At 51.2% G+C, this 22,544-nt stretch overlaps 1 protein-coding gene across 1 annotated transcript in view; it reads left to right on the top strand.

Moving 5' to 3' along the window:
- The first annotated feature begins 151 nt into the window (after nucleotides 1-151).
- Nucleotides 152-22,544, top strand: part of KDM1B (lysine demethylase 1B) — a 49,852-nt gene continuing 27,459 nt past the window's right edge. The window contains exons 1-9 of the mRNA XM_056132290.1: nucleotides 152-293; nucleotides 5,372-5,471; nucleotides 7,509-7,636; nucleotides 10,772-10,861; nucleotides 12,172-12,283; nucleotides 14,299-14,415; nucleotides 16,828-16,869; nucleotides 19,675-19,873; nucleotides 21,147-21,331. Coding sequence (XP_055988265.1) covers nucleotides 5,385-5,471; nucleotides 7,509-7,636; nucleotides 10,772-10,861; nucleotides 12,172-12,283; nucleotides 14,299-14,415; nucleotides 16,828-16,869; nucleotides 19,675-19,873; nucleotides 21,147-21,331 — 960 coding nt within the window. The 5' untranslated portion in view covers nucleotides 152-293; nucleotides 5,372-5,384. The remainder of the gene's footprint in view (nucleotides 294-5,371; nucleotides 5,472-7,508; nucleotides 7,637-10,771; nucleotides 10,862-12,171; nucleotides 12,284-14,298; nucleotides 14,416-16,827; nucleotides 16,870-19,674; nucleotides 19,874-21,146; nucleotides 21,332-22,544) is intronic.

Below are 22,544 nucleotides of genomic sequence, written 5' to 3' on the forward strand. Positions count from 1 at the left end.
CACGCCCCCCAGTCACGCCCCTTTCCCGGCGGCCCAGACCCCGCCCCGCGGCGGAAATGGCGGGGGCGGGGCGAGCGACAGCAGCAGCAGCAGCGGCGGCGGCGGCGGCAGCGGCAGCGGCGGGGACCGAGTCCTGCCCGGGCGCGGCGGCGGCGGCTCCGCCCAGCGCCGGTCACGCCGTGACAGGGGCGGAAGCGGCGGCGGCGGCGGCGGCGGCTGCAGCGGCCGAGCCGGGGCTGCTGCGCGCCGCGCGGCTCCCGAGAGACGCGCGCAGCCCGGAGCGGCGCTGCGAGGTGCGGGGCGCGCGCGCGCACGGAGCCGGGTGGTCGTAGGGGGGGTTGACAGCGCTGCACAAAGCCGCCGCCCCTCCTCCTCCTCCCGGGCTTCAGGAGGGGTCCCGGGGAGGGGACGTCCCGGGGAGGGAGTGGGGCGTCCCGGGAGCGTCGCCCGCGTTTGGAAGTGGGGCGCGCGCGCGCGGGCTTGGGGCAGGGCGCAGTTTTCCCGGGCGGTGCTGTGGCTTCGGGGGAGTCCCCCGATACCCAATTAATTGCTCCTCACCCCCACCTCATCATCATCATCCTCATCCTCATCATCATCATTAATTTTGGACTCTGCAGCGGCGCCTTCTCCCCGACGCTCCTTGCACCCCGTCGGCGCCCAGGTGAGCCCCGGGAAGTGGGGGGACTTCTTGGGGGGAGAAGAAACGGAAGCGAGGCGCAGCTGCAGACGTCGTCGGAAACGTGGTGGGGGGGCGCGCTCCGGGGTGGGGTGGGGTGTCCCGGCACCTGCGGGGGCGTGGGAGGGGGACCCAGCCTACCCCGGGGGGGCTGCCTGGCGCGGGGTGCGGGGGCGAGCGCGCAGCCCTGGCAGGTGTCGTTGTCGTCGTTGTCGTCGTAGTAGGACTCAGCCACGGTGCGTGGACGCTCCAAAGAGCGAACGTTTGGCGTGGACCTAGTTGCTGGGGGTAACTCCTCCGGGACGCGGACCCCCGAGTGGTGGGGAGTGGGGGGCGGGGTGGCGGTGCGTATGCACGGGGTGGCCGCGGGAGGTGAAAAGAGGAAAGAAGAGACGCCCCGAGAAGTTGGGGGTTCGGTGATGTGGAACGGAGCCAGCTGGAGGCCCAGTGCTCCCCTAGTGGCGTGCACCCCAAGAGTAGAGACTTGTCCGCTTGGGGGAGATCGCTCACTCCTACCTAGCTAGATGCAGCTTAGGTTGTTATTATTATCATTGTTATTATTATTATTATTATTTTGATTTTTGGGTGCATCTTGTTGGACTTACTTTTTTTTTTGCATTGTGTTTGAGTGCAGGGATAGCGAGTGGGAGGAAAGGGGAAAGGGTTTCTTCTTTGGAAGACTTGGGAAACAGTCGGCATTAATAATTAATTGTCATGGGGACAGAGAAAATCAGCAGCCGGATGATGGTTCAGGATCTGTACTGAGGGAATTTTGCTTCGTGTGGGTGCAGAAAGCTAGCATCCTTCTTTTAAGTAGCGCGGAGGAAAAATTTCTCTGTTTCTTGTTGTCTCAGAAGAAGTTTCTAGTCATTTGTCCTATTTCAGAAAGTATGTTGATTTTACTTTACCTGCGGTTAGTACTTGGAGCCCTTCTGATTAATATTTGCGGTGAGTTACATGCATTTTTTTTTTTTTAGTTTTAGTTGTAGTTCTCTATTGTGTGACATCAGAAATTTACTGGCTGCTTCCAAGAGCCTGATAACTATTTTTTAAAAATTTTTATTAGTGAAACACCATGAGGTACAGTTGTAGACTTATAAATTTTTGTGCTTGAGTTTCAGTTATACAATGATCGAATACCCATCCCTCCACCAATGCCCATTCTCCACCACCACAGATCCCAGTTATATGCATTTTAAGAGCAGAGTTATTTGGGGAGGAAAAAATTGGGGAATTTTTGAAACAAATCTAGATATTGAGGTATCCAGTTTAGATATTTGCCTGCTCAGATCCCCATTTTTTCTTTTATCATAGTAGAAGGAAATTAAAATCTTTGACTTGAAAATTAGGGAGAAATAAGCTTATACAATTACAAAATTATCTTGAACTGAAAAGGATTATACCAAAAAACAAAAGGATATGAACAAAGGGATTATATCCAAAGTTAGGTGTGTTTATTAATTTGAAGAAAGAGGTGGGAAAGAATTTTTAGATTATGTCTTTCTGGGAGAAATAGTACAGTGATTAAGGTGCTTGCTTTGTATACATCTGACCTGACTTGCATCCTGGAATTGCACTTGGTCCCCCACTTCCTGTCAGCAGCCCTGGGGGAGTGATTCCTAAGTGTATAACCAAGAATAAGGCCTGAGCATAGCTGGGTGTGGGCCACTTCTGACGCCCTCGAAGAATATTTGTATCAGTGATGCTTTGATAATATGGGGTATATAAATATATATGTATCTTTCAATTATATGGACTTTTTTATATTTGCATATTGAAAATCAAAGAATTTTTTCTTCTGTTTTTAGATCCAAAGCACGGCAGCAGAAAAAATAGAAAAAAATAGCCGAAATTATAATAAGTGTCCAAAAATGGTGAGGCTGTACAACAGTTAAGTATATGATCAAATGTCCCACTCCAAAGCCTCACTCAAGTTTAATAATAGTCTATATAGCTAAGGTTTTTATTTTTTCTTAGCCGTGCCTTTATTATTATTATTAATATCAAATTATTAAATACACGTTTTTCTATGTACCGTTGAGTTACAGTTCCAAATTGCTTCTTATGGAAATATTTGAATTCCTACATCATGGGTCAAATATTTATGAATCTTCAGATTTTGTGTTCCCAAGTGCCACAGTGAATTCAACAAATATTTTAGATACAATACTGATGTAGACCATATGCTTGCATATGTTATATATTTGTGTAATGTCATTTTGTGGTTTATTTAAAAAATGCGAGACATAGATAAGATTTGTTAGATTGAATAGCTCTTTGGAAAGAAAACTGTGATCGCAAAAGCTTTCTTCAGATAGGTGACAGTAGTAGTACTTTTATTTATTTTGGAGGGATTTGGGGACATATCTGGTGATGCTCAGAGGCTTCTTGTGGTTCCGTGTTTAGGAATGGCCCCTGGCAGTGCTTGGGACCTTGGGGGTACCGGGAATTGAACCCAAGTCATCTGTGTGGCAGGAAAGCATCGAATCTCCTGTACTATCCCTCTGACCCGGTCATAGTGCTTTTAAGACGATTAGTACTTCATCAGAATAATGAATCCTGCAGAATAGTAATTCACTTACTGCATAGAGACCTGCATTTCAGAGTATGTTTGGATGCATCTGTCTGTTATACTCATTGCTTCCAAGGGCGTCTCTGACATGGGTGTCATTTCTCAAAGCTGATGTAGATGGTGAATTTGAGATTTTCCCACGTGTTGTCCATAATCCATGAACACTGCTTGTATAAATGTGAGTGTATCTCACAGAGAGAGCACTGGATCACAAGATCCTCACAGCTCTTCTCCAGCTTCGTGATTATAGATGTTGAATTTCCAGCTCATGATAACACTTTTGCTTTCAGATTCTTTTATCCAGTCCAATGTCCTATGTGTCCTATTTTCTTTTAGGTTGTGGGTTGTGTGATTTTGTGTGTATCCCTTTGTATAGTAAACATGATGGGGACTTTCAGAATCCATATATGGTTGAGTACTTCTGCTAAGCATTTTTCATTCCTTGTCTAATATGAATCGGAAAAAAATTAATTTGGTTATTTACACTTCCATGGATACTATACATATTTTTCATGTAGATTTTGGGTTCTTAATTTTTTACTTAACTATCCTGTTATGAGACTAATCTGAGAACTCCAAATTTTTTTTAGAAGACTAACCCATATTTCTTGGGACTTGAGATATAGATCTGGTGGAATCATGATCCAATCCCTGGCATCTATGTAAAACACCAGCAGAACAATAACAACAACAACAACAGCAACAACAACAGTAACAACAACAACAAAACACTGTGTTCACAGTAACCCAGGCATTGTGTGGTTTTTATGAGCGCTTCCTGGAGTTAGGTCTGGAGGGGCTCAGAGCTTATACCTGGAGGGACTCCGGGCTTACTCGTGGCTCTGTATGCACTCAGGAATCACTCCTGGCCAGCTAAGAGGACAATATGGGCTGCCAGGGGTGGAGCCCGGGTCAGCTTCCTGCAAGGCAAGTGCCGTATCTGCTGTACTATTGCTCCGGCCCCTGTTGGATGCTTATTTGTTAGGTTTTACTGGAAGGAATTGAATGAGTTTTCTTTTTTTTCCCCTTTTGTTTACTTTTTCTTTCTTTTTTGGTTCCTCAGCAGCTGCCATCACCACTCCGAGTTTCTTTCTTTTTTAAAGGCGTAGTCCAAGATAAAATTTCAGCAACTGGGGCTAGAGCGATGGCACAGTGGGTAGGGCGTTTGCCTTGCACGGGACCAACCCAGGTTCGATTCCCAGCATCCTATATGGTCCCCCCAGCACTGCCAGGAGTATTTCCTGAGTATAGAGCCAGAAATAACCGCTGTGCATCACCAGGTGTGACCCCTCTCCCCTCCAAAAAAAATTCAGCAACTGCTAAAACCAGTCAGATGAAAGCAATATGGCAGATAAAAGCTGTTTATTTTTCTTTGCATATTGAGTTTTGCACAGCAGTGTAACTTAGGTAATGGTTGTTCACCTGGTTATACTTCTTATTTTTCTGTTTTATTTTTTAATTTTTTTTTCTTTTTGGGTCACACCCGGCAATGCACAGGGGTCACTCCTGGCTCTGCGCTCAGGAATTACCCCTGGCAGTGCTCAGGGGACCATATAGAATGCTGGGAATCAAACCTGGGTTGGCCGCGTGCAGGGCAAACGCCCTACCCGCTGTGCTATCGCTCCAGCCCCATTATTTTTAATTTTTTTATTCTTTTAGTTCTTGGGTCACACCCGGCTATGCTCAGGGGTTACTCCTGGCTCTGTGCGCAGGGATCACTCCTGGTCCTGGTGAGCTCTGGGGACACACACTTTGGGATGCTGGGAATCGAACCAGGTCAGCCTCACGCAAGGCAAATGTCTTCCCTGTTGTGCTCTTGTTCCAGCCCCCTCACTGAGGTGTTTTGAAGCGTCCATACGATTACTGAGTATTTGTTGAATGCTTCTGCTAGGCATGATGTTTCCAAGTGTGTCCTCTATGCTCCGATGCCCTCTTGCTGTCCCCCTTTTATGTAGGCGACCCTGAGACTTTCAGCAGCTCAGTAACTTGGGGGTGATGGCCAGACACCCAGGCAGTCTGACTGCAAAATGTTGTGTGTCTAGTTGCATAACTTCCCTCCAGGCTGTTGACTGGATTGCAGATCCCAGTATTCCTAATGGTTTAATCTTCTTGTCTGCCTGCAGATTTCCCAACATAATGGCCACTTCCCGGGGGAGGACCAAGAAAAAAGCATCCTTCGATAACTTTGCAGATAGCCTTCCTTTGCGGAGCTCGGGGAGGCAGGTACTGCTCACTTGCTTATTCTTAACTTGGTTTGCTTTGTTCAGGTGTTTCGCGTGCACAGAGGTTCTAGGATTGTGATGAAAGAATTGGAGAGGAGAAGCTGCAGTTATGGAGGCCAGAATGATATTACCGCTGGTAGGGAAGTGCTTCGCACACAGCTCACCCTGGTTCAATCCCTGAGACCCCATAAGGTTTCCTGACCCTTGCTAGGAGCGATCCCTGAGCACAGCTAGGTGTGGCCCCCAAAGAAAAGAAAAGGTAGAATTCTGCTTCTCAAGGGCCTTGCAGCCTTTGAAAATCAATCCCCAGATAATCGCTGTACAGTGTGATGAAAGGCTAACAGGCAGAACGTCTAGCATGTGTGGTATAAGGCAGGTCTTAAGATTTTCTATTTGTGACCCCTTTTTGCACAAGGGAAAATCATTTTTATTGCCACACTTGGTGGTACACAGGTGACTCACCTTTCCCTGAGGGCACTCAGACAGTTGGCACTACACTGTGGTATTTGCGAAGCAGATACTTTCTCCCAGGCCCAAGAATTTTTGACAAGACCCTGAGTATACAGCCAGATCTAAGAGAAAGGGGGTGGAGGGGTGGTAGTACAGTGGGTACTATAGCCGGGTATGACCCAAAAGGCAAAAAAATTAAAAAAAATGATAGACAACCCCTTACGGGGTCACAACTCACTGTTTAAGAAGCGAGGGGTCAGATCAGGTGGGGAGAAAGGCATACATCAGCCCTGCTGCCTTTGGACTGTAAGCTTAGCCAGGCTGGGTTGATGGTTTATTTATTTTTTTGCTTTTTGGGTCATACCCAGTGATGCTCAGGGCTCTGCACTCAGGAATCACTCCTGGCGGTGCTGGCGGACCATATGGAATACTGGGATTCAAACCTGGGTCAACCGGGTGCAAGACAAACGCCCTACCTGCTGTGCTATCACTCTAGCCCCGGTTGATGGTTTATTTGGGGCTCTCTTCTTCCTTCCCTCCTTTCCTCCCTTGCAGGCTTCCCCCCACCCTCCCCACTTTTTATAGTTTTGGGGAGGTGAATTCGGGCGTTTGCCTTGCACTCAGCCAACATGGCCGACCCGAGTTCGATTCCTCTGCCCCTCTCGGAGAGCCTGGCAAGCTACAGAGAGTATCTCCCCCGCACGGCAAAGCCTGGCAAGCTCCCCGTGATGTATTTGATATGCCAAACACAGTAACAACAAGTCTCATGATGGAGACATTACTGGGCCCGCTCGAGCAAATCGATGAACAACGGGAGGACAGTGACAGTGACAGTGAATTTGGACCATGTAGTTAAGGCAGGGCTGACTCCTGGCTCTGCACTCAGGAGTCACTTCCTGGCTGACACACTTAGGGGACCATATGGGATACCAGGGATTGAACCCAGGTTGGCTGTGTGCAAGGCAAGCGCCTTACCCACTGTACTCTCTCTGTGTTCCCAATAGTCTTCTCTCCTACCTTCATTCCTTCCTCATACCTATCAGTGCTCAGAGCTTACTCTTGGCTCAGTGCTCAGGGATCATTCCTGGCAGGCTCAGGGGAACCCTGTGAGGTACCAGAGAGCAAACTTGAGTTGGCCACAAGCAAGGCAAGCTATACTATTGCTCCAGCCCCCAAGAAAAAAAAAAGAAATCTCAAATATTGTTATTCCTGCTCCAGAATTCTCCCAAGTCTCTGTTTGCAGTAGTCAATAAAAATATCTTCGTCTTGGAGTAGCGTTTGTTCTTAGCTTTGTCCTAAGAAAGGCGCCCCCGGCCTGCCCTCTGCTCAGAGGCTTGGCACTGAAGCACTCCTGGATTTGCAGTGTCTCTGTGCCTGTTTGCACACATGCGTCCTGCAGAGCCGGCCTGTGTCTGCAGCGAGTTCATGCGTGTTTACACACATGCATTCTACAGAGCCTACTGGGGTGCCAAGAGGTGGTCAGACTCGGCCCGGGCTGCAGGAGTGAGCCCAGGACTCACTCCTGTGCCCCTGTTGCTCCCGTCCATCCCAGGTGGCCGCCTTCACCTTAGCTGGTTCTCTGTCATAGGCGAAGAAAAAGGCCACGGAGATCCTCGATGACAACGAGGACGGCGGGTGCGAGAAGAAGTACCGGAAGTGTGAGAAGGCGGGCTGCACGGCCACCTGTCCCGTGTGCTTTGCCAGTGCTTCCGAGAGGTAGGTCTGTGGGGACAGTGGGCTCTGCGGCCAGTGTTCCCGGGAGACAGACCCTGCACACCTGTCGGTCATCAGTGGCAGATGTGGCCGATGCGTGGCCTCCGTTATCTCTCTGATTGTCATCTCTGCCCGGTGGCCAGCACGGGGCCTCCGATCTCATCAGCCCTCACTGGGTCCCAGCTGGTGTGTGCGTGGGTCAGGGGGAGGAGCACATACATGGGAGGGGCACATACATGGCGGGACCAATGACTATTTCTCCCCCTCAAGCAACACAACAGCTGCTGCTCTGGGTGGTCACTGATTGCACTCCTGCCATTTTTGGTTTTTTTTTGTTTGTTTGTTTGGGGGCCACACTTGGCAGAGGCGATGCTCAGGGCTTGCTCCTGGCTCTGCACACAGGGACCACTCCCACCACATAGGATGCTGGGGATCACACCCCTCCCAGTCCCTCACACTCCACTCCTGCCTTTTTTTTTTAAACTTTTTTTTCCAATTATTATTTCTATAAAGTTGTTCACAATAGTTCATTACAAATAATGTTCAAACACCAATTCCACCACCATGCACCTTCCCACCACCATAAGAGGACGGTGTGTGAAGATTGTTGGTTTTCACCCTGGAGCCATCTAAGCCCGTATATAAGAGATGACACGCATGTGTATTATAACCAAACAAATGTGTGCTACTCTTGGTACATCAGTGGCCTAGGGTATAGGAGGACACATGGCCACGTGCTCTAGGATGTTCTCTCTCACTCTCTTCCGGGAGCTTTATTTCATAGTCTCTGGATCTTGGCCATTGGTGAGATTACATGGCGCTGGGGGCAGTTTGTGGGCGTGACTGCCAAGCTACTGGGAAACTGGGGAGCTGGGGGAAGAGGCCCAGTCCCGTTCCAAGCGGGCTTGGAAATCTCAGTCACGGGTTCCGCATACTTGGGTTTTTCTGCAGGTTCCCCCTGTAGGTGAGGCTCCTCCAAGCATGCGGAGAGTGGCCTTGAGCATGACTGCTGTTGGGTTCTGGAGGTTTTTGGCTGCTGGCACTGCTTGAAGCCGGGAGGGAAAGTCAACCCCGCCCCTCTCTGTGTTTTTTGTTTTTAATTGAATCACTGTAAGATACAGTGTTACAAAAACTGTTTACAGATGGGTTTCAGTCCTAGTGTTTCAACACCCTTCCCTTCCTCCCAGTACATTTCCCACCACCTGGGTCCCCAAGTTTCCCTCCTGCCACCCTCCCCCCAAGCCTGACTCTAGGGCATGTACTTCCTTTCTCTCTCTTTCTCTGTCTCTCTGTCTCTTTCCTTTTGGGCATCATGGTTTACAGTGCAGATGCTGAGAGGTTTTCTTGTCTTTTTCAGTTCCTTCCCTTTCCAACCTGTCATTGCTATAGTGTTCCCTTCTCTTTGCCAACTGCCTTCTCCCCCAGCACCAGAAGCAGCTTTCAACCATGGACCCATCCTCCTGGCCCTTGTTTCTGCTGTCCTTGGGTATTAGTCTCATAGTATGTTTTTTTTTTTTTTGGGTGGTCCACATAGAACCTTTCACTTCTAGGAGAAGAAAACTTTCTGTTGAGGCTTAAGAGTCTGCAAGACACAGAACACAAATCCCGTGGGTTTTGGAACTTGAGAGGTGGTCATGTGCTCATAGTGGCATCATATATCTATCTCTATATATATATTTTTCCTTTCGATGTCGGGGATTGAACTCAGGTCCTCCCACGGATGAGCCATGCGCCCCACCATTGAGCCCTCGCCCCTGTTCCTTCTCTGTTGGCAGTTGACTGGTTCTGTGGGCCAGTTGCCTGCTAGGTCATCAGGTGTCAGGGGACCAGATTCTGTGGCTGTTCAGTCCTGGCTGGTTGAATCAGTGGACACCACGGTCTGCCCCTCCTAGGCATGCCAGCACAGCAACTGTGGCAGCATTTTCTGTTTCACATGTAGGAGCCTGCGGGGCTCCAGGAGTCTGGATAAGCCTTCTGGGTTCTCCCGACATGTATCTAGGTGGATAGGTGACCTCTGGCCTGAGTTCCCAATCCCCACCCTGTGTGACACAGTGTCAGGACTGAGCAGAGTAGCACAAGAGACTGCAGAGCTGGCTCATGGCAGGTGCTGGGTGAACTCGGAAATGTCTCTACTTGCCTTTTTTTTCCCTTTTTGACTTTTGGGCCACACCCAACAGTGCTCAGACCTCACTCCTGGCTCAGTGCTTCAGGATCACTCCTGGCAGTGCTCGGGGAACCCCATACAGGGTGCCGGGGATTGAGTCTGGGCCAGCCACGTGCAAGGCCCATGCCCTCCCCACGATCTCGTTGCTCTGGTTCCTCTTGCTTTTTTTTTTTTTAATTTATTGAACCACCATGAGAACACTCACAAAGTCTGTCAGTTCAAGTCTCGGTCAGTCATACAATGATTAAACACCCGTCCCTTCACGGTCCCCAAATGTCCCTTTAGTGCACATTTTCTACCACCAAGAACTCCAGTATACCCCCCTTCCACCCACCCCCTGCCTGTGTGGCAGATTTTCACTTTACTCTCTCTCTCTCTACATTGATCACATTCAATATTACGACAAAAGACCCAACATTATTATTCGGAATTTTCCCCAACGTTCAGACCTTCCAAAAAGACATCATCAGATAATTTGTTTTCTATTGCTGATTATGAAGAGCATATGATGTCGCGTGGCCACAATAGCGGCCACGCGAATTTGGATTTCTGATATTTTAGTAATCAACCGAAAGGGATTACTGCCAACAGCCCCTGGGTTCCGAGATTGGTTTGTGTGCCTCTGGGATCATGGTCGTTCAGAAACTGGAGGGGGCGTTTGAGGGTGGCAGCCCGGAGCATTGTCATGGTGGGGAGCAGGGCTGATTCCACCCCCATCCCATGAAGAACAATGTGCCTCATCAGTGTAGTCTCTTACCTGGCTGTTCATTAGGCTCTAAAAGATGCAGGCCACCATGCTGCCACCGCAAAGGGGGACGGCGAGGGACAGACACCCTTCCCCTCCCAGGGCGGCATAGCACCATAGTTAAATGCAAGTCCAGATGCATTTTGGTTGGGCATTATATTTTACTCAGATTTTCCCACCACCATTCAAGCCTGTTCCCTCTTGCTTTTTAACAAATGTCTTCCGTCAGGTGTGCCAGGAACGGCTACACATCCCGGTGGTATCACCTCTCCTGCGGGGAGCATTTCTGCAATGAGTGTTTCGACCACTACTACAGAAGGTTTGTTCACTGAGTGGAATTTGGGGGTTCAGGGGATGGGGGCACAGTGGAGCGTGGGCCACCGCATTCCACCCCTGGCTTGATGAGTTACTCTCCCATTTCTACCAGACCCGTGCCAGCACCATGGGGACAGAATAACTGTAGGTTTTTTTATTTTTTCTCTTTTTGGGTCACACCTGGTGATGTTCAGGAGTTACTCCTGGCTTTGCACTCAGGAATCACTCCTGGCAGTGCTGGGGGACCATATGGGATGCTGAGGATTGAAACCGGGTCGGCTGCGTGCAAGGCAAACACCCACTGTACTATCGCTCCGACCCCATAACTATAATTATTGTTAATTATGTTAATTATGATATCACTGGAGCAATAGCACAGCAGGTAGGGCGTTTGCCTTGCACATGTCCGACCCGGGTTCAATTCCTCCGCCCCTCTCGGAGAGCCGCAAGCTACCAAGAGTATCCCCACAAGGCAGAGCCTGGCAAGCTCCTCGTGGCATATTCGATATGCCAAAAACAGTAACAGCAAGTTTCACAATGGAGACATTACTGGTGCTCACTCAAGCAAATCGATGAACAAGAGGACGACAGTGCTACAATGGTAGTTAACAATAATAGTTAAAAGTGTTTGCTGATAATAGTTCGTGGTTATAGACCCCAAGTCTTGAGAGGAATCTAGGAGCTACTTTGTTCTCTCTGGCAGCACGTAAGAGGGATCAAAGATGTGGGGGAAGATGTAGGATGAGGGGCTGGAATGTAGGTTGTTTTATAATTATTTTAATTATATCATTTAGAAGCATAATCAAAAATGGTATGTAACGACTTATGATGTGTTTGTGACTTAATATACGAGTGTGCATCATATTACCTTGTGTGTTATCTAAATTTGGGTGCCAGGTATTGGGTGTTAGGGCCCAACGCATTAAAATAGAAAAAAAAAAAAACCTTTGTTTTTTTCAGGGGCCCCCGGCATCACTGTCACTGTCCCCACATTGTTCATCGATTTGCTCAAGCGGGCCCAGTAACGTCTCCATCATGAGACTTTTTGTTACTGTGTTTGGTATATTGAATATGCCACGGGGAGCTTGCCGGGCTTTGCCGTGAGGGCGAGATGCTCTCAATAGCTTGCTGGGCTCTCCAAGAGGGGTGGAGGAATCGAACCCGGGTCGGCCTGGTCGGCCTCGTGCAAGGCAAACGCCCTACCCGCTGTGCTATCGTCATCCCCCTTATTTAGAAGGTGGTACACCCTGGATATAAAAGTTATCAACTTTCCTTCCATTTTTGAAAAATCTCATTGATACTCTTGCCTTCTAGCCATAAAGATGGATATGAAAAATATGTTACGTGGAAAAAAATCTGGACGAGCAACGGGAAAAGCGAGCCGAGCCCCAAGGCGTTCATGGCGGACCAGCAGCTCCCATACTGGGTAACGTAACGCACGGGCCTCGTGCTTCCCCAAAGCGTTTACGTAGGCAGTGGAAAGTCAGGATTGGTCTGGGGGGGACTCTCTCATGGCTCTCTTGTCTTTCTAGTTATTTGTGTTTTGGGAGCCATACCTGGCAGTTTTGAATGACTCCTGACTTAGTGCTCGAGTTCACTGCTGGCGGTGCTTAGGGGACCAGGCATTGAAATTTCTGTTAAAAAGAAAAATTATGGAGCTAGAGCGATAGTGCAGTGGGTAGGGTGTTTGCCTTGCATGCGGCCGACCCGGGTTCGATTCCCAGCATCCTATATGGTTCCCCGAGCACTTCCAGGAATATTTCCTGAGTATAGAGCCTGGAGTAACCCCTAAGCATTGCTGGGTGTGACCCCAAAACAAAACGAAAAAAAAAAAAGAATTATGGGGCTGGAGCGATAGTTAAGTGGGTAGGGCATTTGCCTTGCATGCGGCTCACCCGGGTTCAATCCCCAGCTCCTATATGATCCCCCGAGCACTGCCAGGAGTGATTCCTGAGTGCAAAGCCACCTGTGCATCGCCGGGTGTGATCCAAAAAGTACCCCCCCCAAAAAATTAACAGATTCATTATGATACACAGAGGAAGTTGAAGCTGGTATTAGTATTAGCTGTTGCCAAACATGATACCATCTCTCTGTTCTTTGTTCGCGTTCATATTTTTATTTGTGTGCTTAAACACAATTTCGTCCTCTAATCATAATTAGGTTTTGTTTTTGTTTTGTGTTTTGGTGGGTGGGGGGGGTGCTGGGTCCCCCAGCCGGTGCTGTTCAGGAACTACTCCCAGCTTGGTGCTTGGGGGTTCCCCCTGTGGTGTGGGGGATTCCGGCTGAGACTCTCTGCATAGGAAGCCTGTGCACGGTCCTTTGAGCCATTTCCCTCTGGCCCCCTAAGGAAGGTTTTTGTTTTGTTTTCTGGGGAGCCCTACCCAGCAGTGCTCAGGGGCTACTCCTAACCCGTGACTTAGGTGCTTGAGGGACCGGGAGTTGCTGGGGATCGGCCGAGCGCGGGTCAGCCGCGGGGAGACAGGGGCCTCCACTCTGTCCTCTTCCCGCGCCCTGACTCGTGAGCTTTTCATCTTGGAACAATTCCAACTTCTGGGCATGAGAAGTTGCCGCGCTCGGACGGAGAGTTCCTGTGTGTCATCACCCCCTCTCCGAGTTATCACCTAAGATAGTGTGAGTTTCGGCCGACTGTGAAGCCAGCCCTGGCGCAGTATTCAGAACCGCCTGACAGGCTTTGCGGGTTTCCTCGGGGGCTGGAGCGATAGCACAGTGGGTAGTGTGTTTGCCTTGCACACAGCCGACCTGGGTTCGATTCCCAGCATCCCATGGGGTCCCCTGAGCACCGCCAGGAGTAACTCCTGAGTGCAGAGCCAGGAGTAACCCATGTGCATTGCTGAGTGCTGAGTATGACCATCCCCAAAAAACAAACAAACAACAACAACAACAACAGCAACAACAAAAAAATATATATCCAGTTCCAAGGGGTCAGAGCGATGCTACAGCAGGAAAGACATTGTACTCTGTCTACCCGTGTTCAATCCTTGGCATCTGATACGGTCCCCTTAACCCTGCCAGGAGTAATTCCGGTGTGCAGAGCCAGGAGTAACCCCTGAGCACCACTGGGTGTGGCCCAAAACCGAAAAAGATTTGTTTCTTGTGGCAGAATCTCACGCAGGGTCCCCAACCCACCCCCCCACCTCGTGTGCTGTTCTCTGGCCAACCCCAGCCAGGCCTCTCTCTGTGCTGTCGGTCATGGCCTTCAGATCGCTTCCCCTGGCACTGTCCGAGCCAGGAGTGAATCTGAAATGCCGCACGGGGCAGAGAAGTGGGCTGTCCCGTGAGAGGAGCTGGGAGACGGTCATCGTGAGACGGGCACCCGATGCGTGTGAGATGTGGGATCCTGTCAGGCCGGGGCAGCGGAGGACAGGAACCTGCCCGGGACCCTGGCCGTGCCTTGACCTCGTCCTGCCTCGTCCCCTGCAGGTCCAGTGCACAAACCCGGAGTGTGGGAAGTGGAGGCAGCTCACCAAGGAGACGCAGCTCACCTCCCAGATCGCACGGACCTACCGGTGCGGCTGGAAGCCGAATTCTGCCATCAAGGTGAGCTCGGTGGGCCCCGCAGCGGAGCGGTGGGTGGGTTTCGTTGTCTGCAGGTCGAGGTGCTGTGTGTCTTCCACTGACTGTGTCCCTCCCCCGTCTCAGGACTGTGTTGGTCACACAGTGCAGCCCCGCCCTGTGGCCTAAGCAGTTATTTGGGTCCCCCTCCCAAATCGGCTGCCTGGGCTCGCTGCAGTCTCCTCGCTTCCTCTTCCATCGCAAGATGCAAAATGGGGGGGCTGGAGAGATAGCACAGAGGGTAGGGCGTTTGCCTTGCACGCGGCCGACCCGGGTTCGATTCCCAGCATCCCATATGGTCCCCTGAGCACAGCCAGGAGTGATTCCTGGGTGCAGAGCCAGGAGTAACCCCTGTGCATCGCCGGGTGTGACACCCAAAAAAGCAAAAAAAGGCATGCAAAATGGACACATTGCACAAGAGGGCTGGTGTGATGGATAACGTAGTATCTGAATTCTAAGCAGTAATCAAAGGGCCAACGGGTTTGATTCCCCGGGATCCCATACTGTCCTCTGGGTGCACTGCCAGAAGTAATTCCCGAGGGCAGAGCCAGGAGAAACCTTTGAGCCGTGTTGGGTGTGACCTGAAAAGCCAAAACAAAAGAAAAAGGCCAAGCTGGAAGAGAGACAGGGGTTGAAGGGGGGGGGGGGGAGAGAGAGAGAGAGAGAGAGAGAGAGAGAGAGAGAGAGAGAGAGAGAGAGAGAAAGGAATGGGGGGTTGTACCAGCTGAGACTTTCCCTCTTAGGGAAAGGCGCTTCCCTGGAAGTTCTAGAAGCAGGTTTCTATTTATATCTCATTGGTCAGGACAGGACCTGGTAACCACAGACAGCCACAGGCACAAAGGAAGAAACGGATTCGTAACTGAGTGTGCTGTGAAATCGCGCAGGCCCGGCTCCTGTGCGTGAGGAAGCAGGGATGAATGGGTGTGTGTGGGGGGGGCGTTTCACAGTCTGCCAGGATTAGTGTTGCGTGCTGGTTCGGAAATTTGGAGGTCACTTAGTGCCTGTGATGTGTGATGGGTGCACGGAACCGCTCATCTGCATACCTGGTTCTTCCAATGCATTAGAGGATATTCGAATTTAGTTATTTTTTACTAATAATTTTTTTAATTGAGTCACCATGTGATAGACCTTCACAAAGCTGTTCATTCAGTATTCTGACACCCATCCCTTCACCAGTGTACATTTCCCAGCACCCAGGTTCTCTCCATCAGCCCCCTCCCCCAGTCTACCTCTGTGGCCGATGCTTTTCTCTCTCTCTCTCTCTCTCTCTCTCTCCTTTTGGACATTGTTGTTTGCAATACAGGTAACTGCAAGATTATCAGGAATGGATATTAGAATCTTAAATACCAAAAGTAAAGTAACTTTGAGTCGTGAAACTGGCCGTCCAATTCACCCCTTTGACGTCTCGGGTTTGTGGTGTATTTGCAGAGATGTGCAGTATATTTCCCCGTAAAGTGTCAGTTTATGTATTCCCCTTTCCAAAGCAAATGAAGTGGTTGGTTGTATTTCTGTTTTGTTTGGGGGCCATACCCGGTGGTGCTCAGGGGGTTTCTCTTGACTCTGTGCTCAGGCATTGCTTGCTCCCGGAGGTGCTCAGGGGACCATCTGGGATGCCGGGGATCGGAGCCAGGTTGGCTGAACGCAGGGCAAGTGCCCTCCCCACTGTGCTCTCTCTCTGGCCCCTGTCCTGCTGCTTGGGATACAGTTTTCACGCTTCTGTGGCTGCTCTGAACAAGGAACTCGAGATGAGAGTTGCAGAGTCTGGGGCCTGGGCCTCTCCCGTGTCTGTTCAGCATTTAAAGTTTCGTGTTTTCACAGAAACTGCAGCTCAGTGAAACCATGGTGGTTACCGGAGGGCTGGGGAAGGGGTGGGAGGAAGAGGTTGAGGGCCTCCTTTTGGTTTGGCTTGGCTTTGGACCACACCCCTTGATGTCCATGGGCTAGTCCGGGCTCTGCTCGCAGGGCTCACTCTAGGGGTGTGCTGGGGACCCACCCAGGGTCAACCCCCATGCAAGGCCTCAGCCCCGTTCTACCTGTCTGGCCCTTGAGGGGTGTTTTGTGGCAGTTTGGCTCAAACTTTGGTGGTGGGTGCCATAAATCCTGTACACATAGAGAAGTGTTCAGATATACCCCGAAAGCCTACAGTGCCACAAACGAATGATAGTTGATCAAAAGAGAAGAAAAAACCCAAAGTTTCATGCTTTGATAGATTGCTCTCCAGAATCATCCTGATATCACTTCAGCATCCTGCCAGACAGCCTGTCTTCCCAGAGCTCCTCCGGCATCTTTTTTCTCTGCCACTCTGAGCAGCAAGAGGGCCATCTGCCCAGAGTGAATTGACCAGTGAAGACTGTGTTTTGTCACCCACCCTCATTAGCGCCCGGTCTTCTTTTGCAGCCCGAGAACACTGGGAACTGTTGCACCCAGCCAGAGGACCTGGTGAGTATTTCTGCACCCTCTCAACCCTCAAAGCTCACTGTGCCTCGCGTCATCCATCACGAGGAGAACATTCCGTGAGTGGCTCTTTATGTGGCCGCTAATCCCCATTGTCTCACGCCTGAGCCGCTCTGACTGATTGCTGGCGGGGTCATACTGGAGGTGCTTGTCTCTCAACTTAGAAAAGAAGCTTTACTTTGCTTTACAGGAAAAGGAAATAAGAGGGTCTGAGGGATAGTACGGCGGGTAGGGCACGTGCCTTGCACCTTGCGTTGGCAAAGGAGGTCAACCTGCGTCTCACCTTCCACACCACATATGGTTCCCCGAGCCCGCCTGGAGTGATCCTTGAGCAAAGAGCCAGGAGAAAGCCCCAAGCACTGCTGGGTGTGGCCCCCCAACAGAAAGAAAAATAAAAGGAAATAAAAAGGAGAGGTTACAGCCTTGCCTCTCCGGAGGGTGAGACATCCACTGATGTCCTCTCGCCTGCACTTGAAACTTTCTTTTTTTTTTTTCCTTTTTGGGTCACACCCTGCGATGTTCCTTTTTGGGTCACACTCTAGGCTCTGCACTCAGTAATTACTCCTGGTGGTGCTCGGGGGGGACCATATGGGATGCCGGGGATCGAACCCGGGTTGGCTGTGTGCAGGGCAAATGCCCTATTCTATGTGCTGTAGCTCCAGCCCCTGCAGTTGAATCTTTCCAAGACAAGAACATGGGACCCATAACTGGACGGTGTTGGCCCAAGGCCAGCGGCCAGTGCTCTGTGTCTGCTGGCTGCATGGAGCTGCCATACCCTATCCTATCAGAAAGGGGCAGGCTGGAGGGCAGAGCTGCCATCCTCCACAGGCTGCCAGCCAGACCCATGGGCTGCCCCAGAAAAAAAAGATTTTTAGTTTCCAGTCTTAGGCTTAGCACAGCGGGTAGGGCATTTGCTTTGCATGTGGCCAACCCAGCCGACCTGAGTTTGATTCCTCCACCCTTCTCAGAGCCCGGCAAGCTACTGAGAGTATCTCGCCCGCACGGCAAAGCCTGGCAAGCTACCCGTGACGTATTCAGTATGCCAAACACAGTCACAACAAGTCTCAAAATGTTACTGGGCTCACTCGAGCAAATCGATGAACAACGGGAGGACAGTGACAGTGATAGTTTTGGGTCTCACCCCAAGTGTTGAAAACACTGAGCTCTGGAGTTGTTCAGAGTTACGGTGGGTTTCTGCATTGTTCCTGTGCAGTTTTTCGAGTTGTTTGAAACGGAGTGCAAAGGGGAGTTGCCATCCCTGCAGATGCGGTTTAAATCCCTTTTGTTATAGAAAGTGCTGGGTAACATGTGTTCTATGTATGCATCTTTTTTTTTTTTTCTTTTTGGGTCACACCCGGCGATGCCCAGGGGTTACTCCTGGTTCATGCACTCAGGAATTACTCCTGGCGATGCTCCGGGGACCATATGGGATGCTGGGAATTGAACCCAGGTCAGCCATGTGCGAGGCAAACACCCTACCAGCTGTGCTATCGCTCCAGCCCCTGTGTGCACCTTTAAAAAACTTAATTTGTAACATAAAGAAGTGTTTCTCAGCGTCGGTCATTGGACCCCCACCCCACCCCGCATGGACACTCTAGGACATTCCAGAGTGGCTGCAGGTGAAAACCACATCAGCGAAGGGTAGAGTGCGGCATGAGGCTAGGGGAGCAACTAGTAAGAGAGGGGCCGTGAGAAGGAAAGGGAGTTGGGAGGGGCCAGAGGTCGAGCAGCACCACCTTAAGCACTCCACAGCAAAGCAGTGACCTCAGCAATCTTTGGATTTTGGGTAGACAAGGAAACCGTATCAGCAAATACAGGTGTGAATGGGGGTGGGACTGCAGCGATAGCGCGGAGGGTAGGGCATTTGCCTTGCACGTGGCCGACCCGGGTTCGATTCCTAGGATCCCATATGGTGCCCTGAGCACCGCCAGAAGTAATTCCTGAGTGCAGAGCCAGGAGTAACCCCTGAGCATAGCCCGGTGTGACCCATTATGTCACTGTCACTGTCCTGTCGCTGTCCTTCCGTTGTTGATTTGCTTGAGTGGGCCTGGTAATGTCTCCATTGTGAGACTTGTTGTTACTGTGTTTGGCATATTGAATACGTCACGGGGAGCTTGCCAGGCTTTGTCATGCGGGTGAGATATTCTTGGTAGCTTGCCAGGCTCTCCGAGAGGGGCGGAAGAATTGAACCCAAGTTGGCCAGGTCGGTCGTGTGCAAGGCAAATGCCCTACCCGCTGTGCTATCACTCCACCCATCTGAGGGTGTGAGCCAAGAAGCAAAAAAAAGAAAAAAGATAATAATAATAATAATAATAATAATAATAATAATAATACAGATATTGGCGCTGGAGAGATGGACACACTTGAACTGTAGCCAAAGGCTAAAGGGGGCCACCTTAAGAGTGACCTGGGGGTCGGAGCCATAGGACAGTGAGGAGGGCGTTTACCTTGCACACAGCCTACCCAGGATCAATCCCCGCCATCTCATATGGTCCCCTGAGCACTGCCAGGAGTGTTTCCTGAGTTCAGAGCCCAGAGGAACCCCTGAGCATCGCTGGGTGGACCCAAAAGCACCGCCCCGAATAAAAGAGCATCCTGGAATCAATGAGCTTTTGAAACGTGGGGGTGTGTGGGGGTGGGGTTGAGCTCGAGAAACCTTTTGTGGAAGTCCCACCCTGGGATAGTTTCTGAAAGCACAGCATCCCCTGGGCAGCGCGGGGGACAGGGTTGGGCTCTGTGCTCCCCCCCCACCCCTGTACTGACCCAGCCCGTTGCTCCCGCCTGTTGCAGAGGGTGTCAGAAGTCTCTAGCCACTGGTGGCACTCCATGCTCATCCTGCCGCCCCTGCTGAAGGACAGCGTGGCAGCACCCCTGCTGCGTGCCTACTACCCCGACTGTGTGGGCATGAGCCCGTCCTGCACGAGCACACAGCACACGGCCGCCAGCCCCGGGAAGCCGGACCCCGCCAAGGCTGCTCCCTCAGCATTGGGTGAGTGAGGGGACGGCACCAGGGGAACGGGGTTGGGGTTTTTTTTTCTTTTTCCATTTGTGATGCATGCAGTGTGATTTCATGATCTCCCTACATCGGGGTGCCCTCAGACAGGTGAGTTGCCCAGTCTTGGGGCGAATGTTCCCAGCGGGCCTCCTGTCAACAAATACAGTCCTACTCAGGTCTCGTTCACTTCTCTTTGGGGGGCATTAGGGGGGCACGTCTGGCAGTGCTCGGGGCTTCCTCCTGGCTCCTGTTCAGGGGTAAAGCCCTGGCGGGGCTCAGGTGGGTGCCCTACCCGCTGAACCTGCTCTCTGGCCCCATTTTTCATCCCCTCTCCCCCAGTTTTGGGGCGACACTCAGCAGTGCCCGGGGGTCTTCTCTGGCTCTGCACTCAGGAATTACCCCTGGCATGCTTCTGAGGCCAGATGGATGCCGGGGAATCTTTCCCAGGTTGACCGTATGCGAGGCGAGTGCGCTACCCTCTGTGCTATTTCTCCAGCCCCCTGATTTTTCACTTCTTTATGATTTTCTTGTGGTTTGATTTTTTGGGGGGGGGGAGGGGGGAGGACTCCCAAGCAGTGCTCTGGGGACTGCGATCCCCTCCTGGCACTAAGAGGGTGAAGATGCGGAGCTGCTGGGCCCTGTGGTGCCAGGCATTTCCAAGGCTGCCCCAGGGGTGCTCAGGGGCCCCAGGGCCTCGCTCATTAGTGCTCAGGACCATGTGGTGTTGGGGGTGGAACAGGGTCAGCATGTGCAGGCCACACCCCTTAACCCTTGCCCTTGATCTCTGTCCCCTGCTTTTCATTTTTTTTTCTTTTTTGGGTCATCCCCGGCAATGCTGAGGGGTTACTCCTGGCTCCACACTCAGAAATTACTCCTGGCAGTGCTAGGGGGACCATATGGGATGCTAGGGATTGAACCCGGGTCAGTCGCAGGCAAGGCAAACAAACGCCCATCCCACTGTACTATCGCTCTGGCCCTGCCTGCTTTTCTTTTCCTCTTAAAAGAGGATGGTCCCTTGAGCACCGCCAGGAGTAATTCCTGAGTGCAGAGCCAGGAGTAACCCCTGAGCATTGCCGGGTGTGTACTGCACACCCCCCCCCCCAAAAAAAAAGGGGAAAAAGATATTGTACTACAGGAACCTGTTGCACTCGCTAGAAGGAGCAGAGATCTGTTTGTTGGGGGGCGGGTGCTGGTTCAGGCGTTCCTCGACCCCTTGCTGGTGCTCTCAGGCCCCCAGCTGTGGGGGTACCAGCGTCTCTGCTGTCAGTTCCAGGCATGAACCGCTACTTCCAGCCTTTCTACCAGCCCAACGAGTGCGGCAAAGCCCTGTGCGTGCGGCCGGACGTGATGGAGCTGGACGAGCTGTATGAGTTCCCGGAGTACTCCCGGGACCCCACCATGTACCTGGCCCTACGCAACCTCATCCTGGCCCTGTGGTACACCAACTGCAAAGTGAGTGCCCGGCGGGCTGGCTGGGTGACTGATGATGCTTCACCCCAGCTCTGGGGCAGGCGAGGGTATGTGCTTGGTACGGGGCCGCATTCCCTGTCTCGGACCCTGGGTGCCAGGCATGCCACCCTCAGAGGCACCACAGAGGCCCCCGGCGGAGGAGGCAGTCCTTCTGACTGAGTCTCTGGTGGCAGATTTGGTTCAGAAAGGGCAGGCTTGGATGGTCATTGTCACTGTCCTCCCATTGTTCATCGATTTGCTCAAACAGACACCAGTAACATCTCCGTTGTGAGACTTCTTGTCACTGTGTTTCGCATTTCGAATACGTCACGGGTAGCTGGCTTGGGTGGTGGTCGGGGAAATTGGAAATAACGGCGGTGGGAGGGTGTAATGGTGATGGGATTGGTGTTGGAATATTGAATGTAATGAATCATTGTGAACAACTTTATAAAAATAAAATAAAATTAAAAAAGGGCCTGGCAGGAAAGAAGTAGCCCTGAGACAGGGGCTCAGACTTCAAGGTGGGGGACTTGTGTTCCTCAGTGCCAGGGCTGTGCTCTCTGTTGGAAGGAAAGTGGGGTGAGGCCCCTCAGCGTCACCGTGAAGGGATGGAGTATGAGCTTCCAAATAGAGCCCGGGCCGGAACGGCAGTATATGGGGCAGGGCGTTTGCCTTGCACTCAGCTGACCCGGGTTCAGTCCCCAGAACGCTGTGCTGTTACCCTGAGCCCCACCAGGAGTAATGCCCGAGCACAGCCCTAGAGATAAGCCCTGAGCACAGTGGGGTGTGGCCCCCAAACCGAAATGCATGTCTTGCACACAAAAAAAGGGATAGAGACAGTCCAGGGCTTAAGGCCTTTTGCTTGCTTCCTGTCAACCCCAGTTCAGTCCCCGGTACTGCATGTGGGCCCCTAAGCACCACCAGGAGTGATGACCCCTGAGCACAAAGAGAGCCAGGAGTCAACTGTGAGCATCACCAGGGGTGGCTCAGTAACATGCAAACAAAAAGACCCCAAGACTATATATATACATATATATATATATATATATATATATATATATATATATTTTGAGCCCGGCAAGCTACCGAGAGTATTCGATATGCCAGACACAGTAACAACAAAGTCTCCAATGGAGACGTTACTGGGCCTGCTCGAGCAAATCGACGATCAACGGGAGGGCCTTTACTTTTACTTTTTTTAATGAATCACCGTGAG

The sequence above is a fragment of the Sorex fumeus genome, unplaced genomic scaffold (assembly GCF_029834395.1).
Source record: "Sorex fumeus unplaced genomic scaffold, SorFum_2.1 ptg000094l, whole genome shotgun sequence".
Lineage (NCBI taxonomy): Eukaryota > Metazoa > Chordata > Mammalia > Eulipotyphla > Soricidae > Sorex > Sorex fumeus.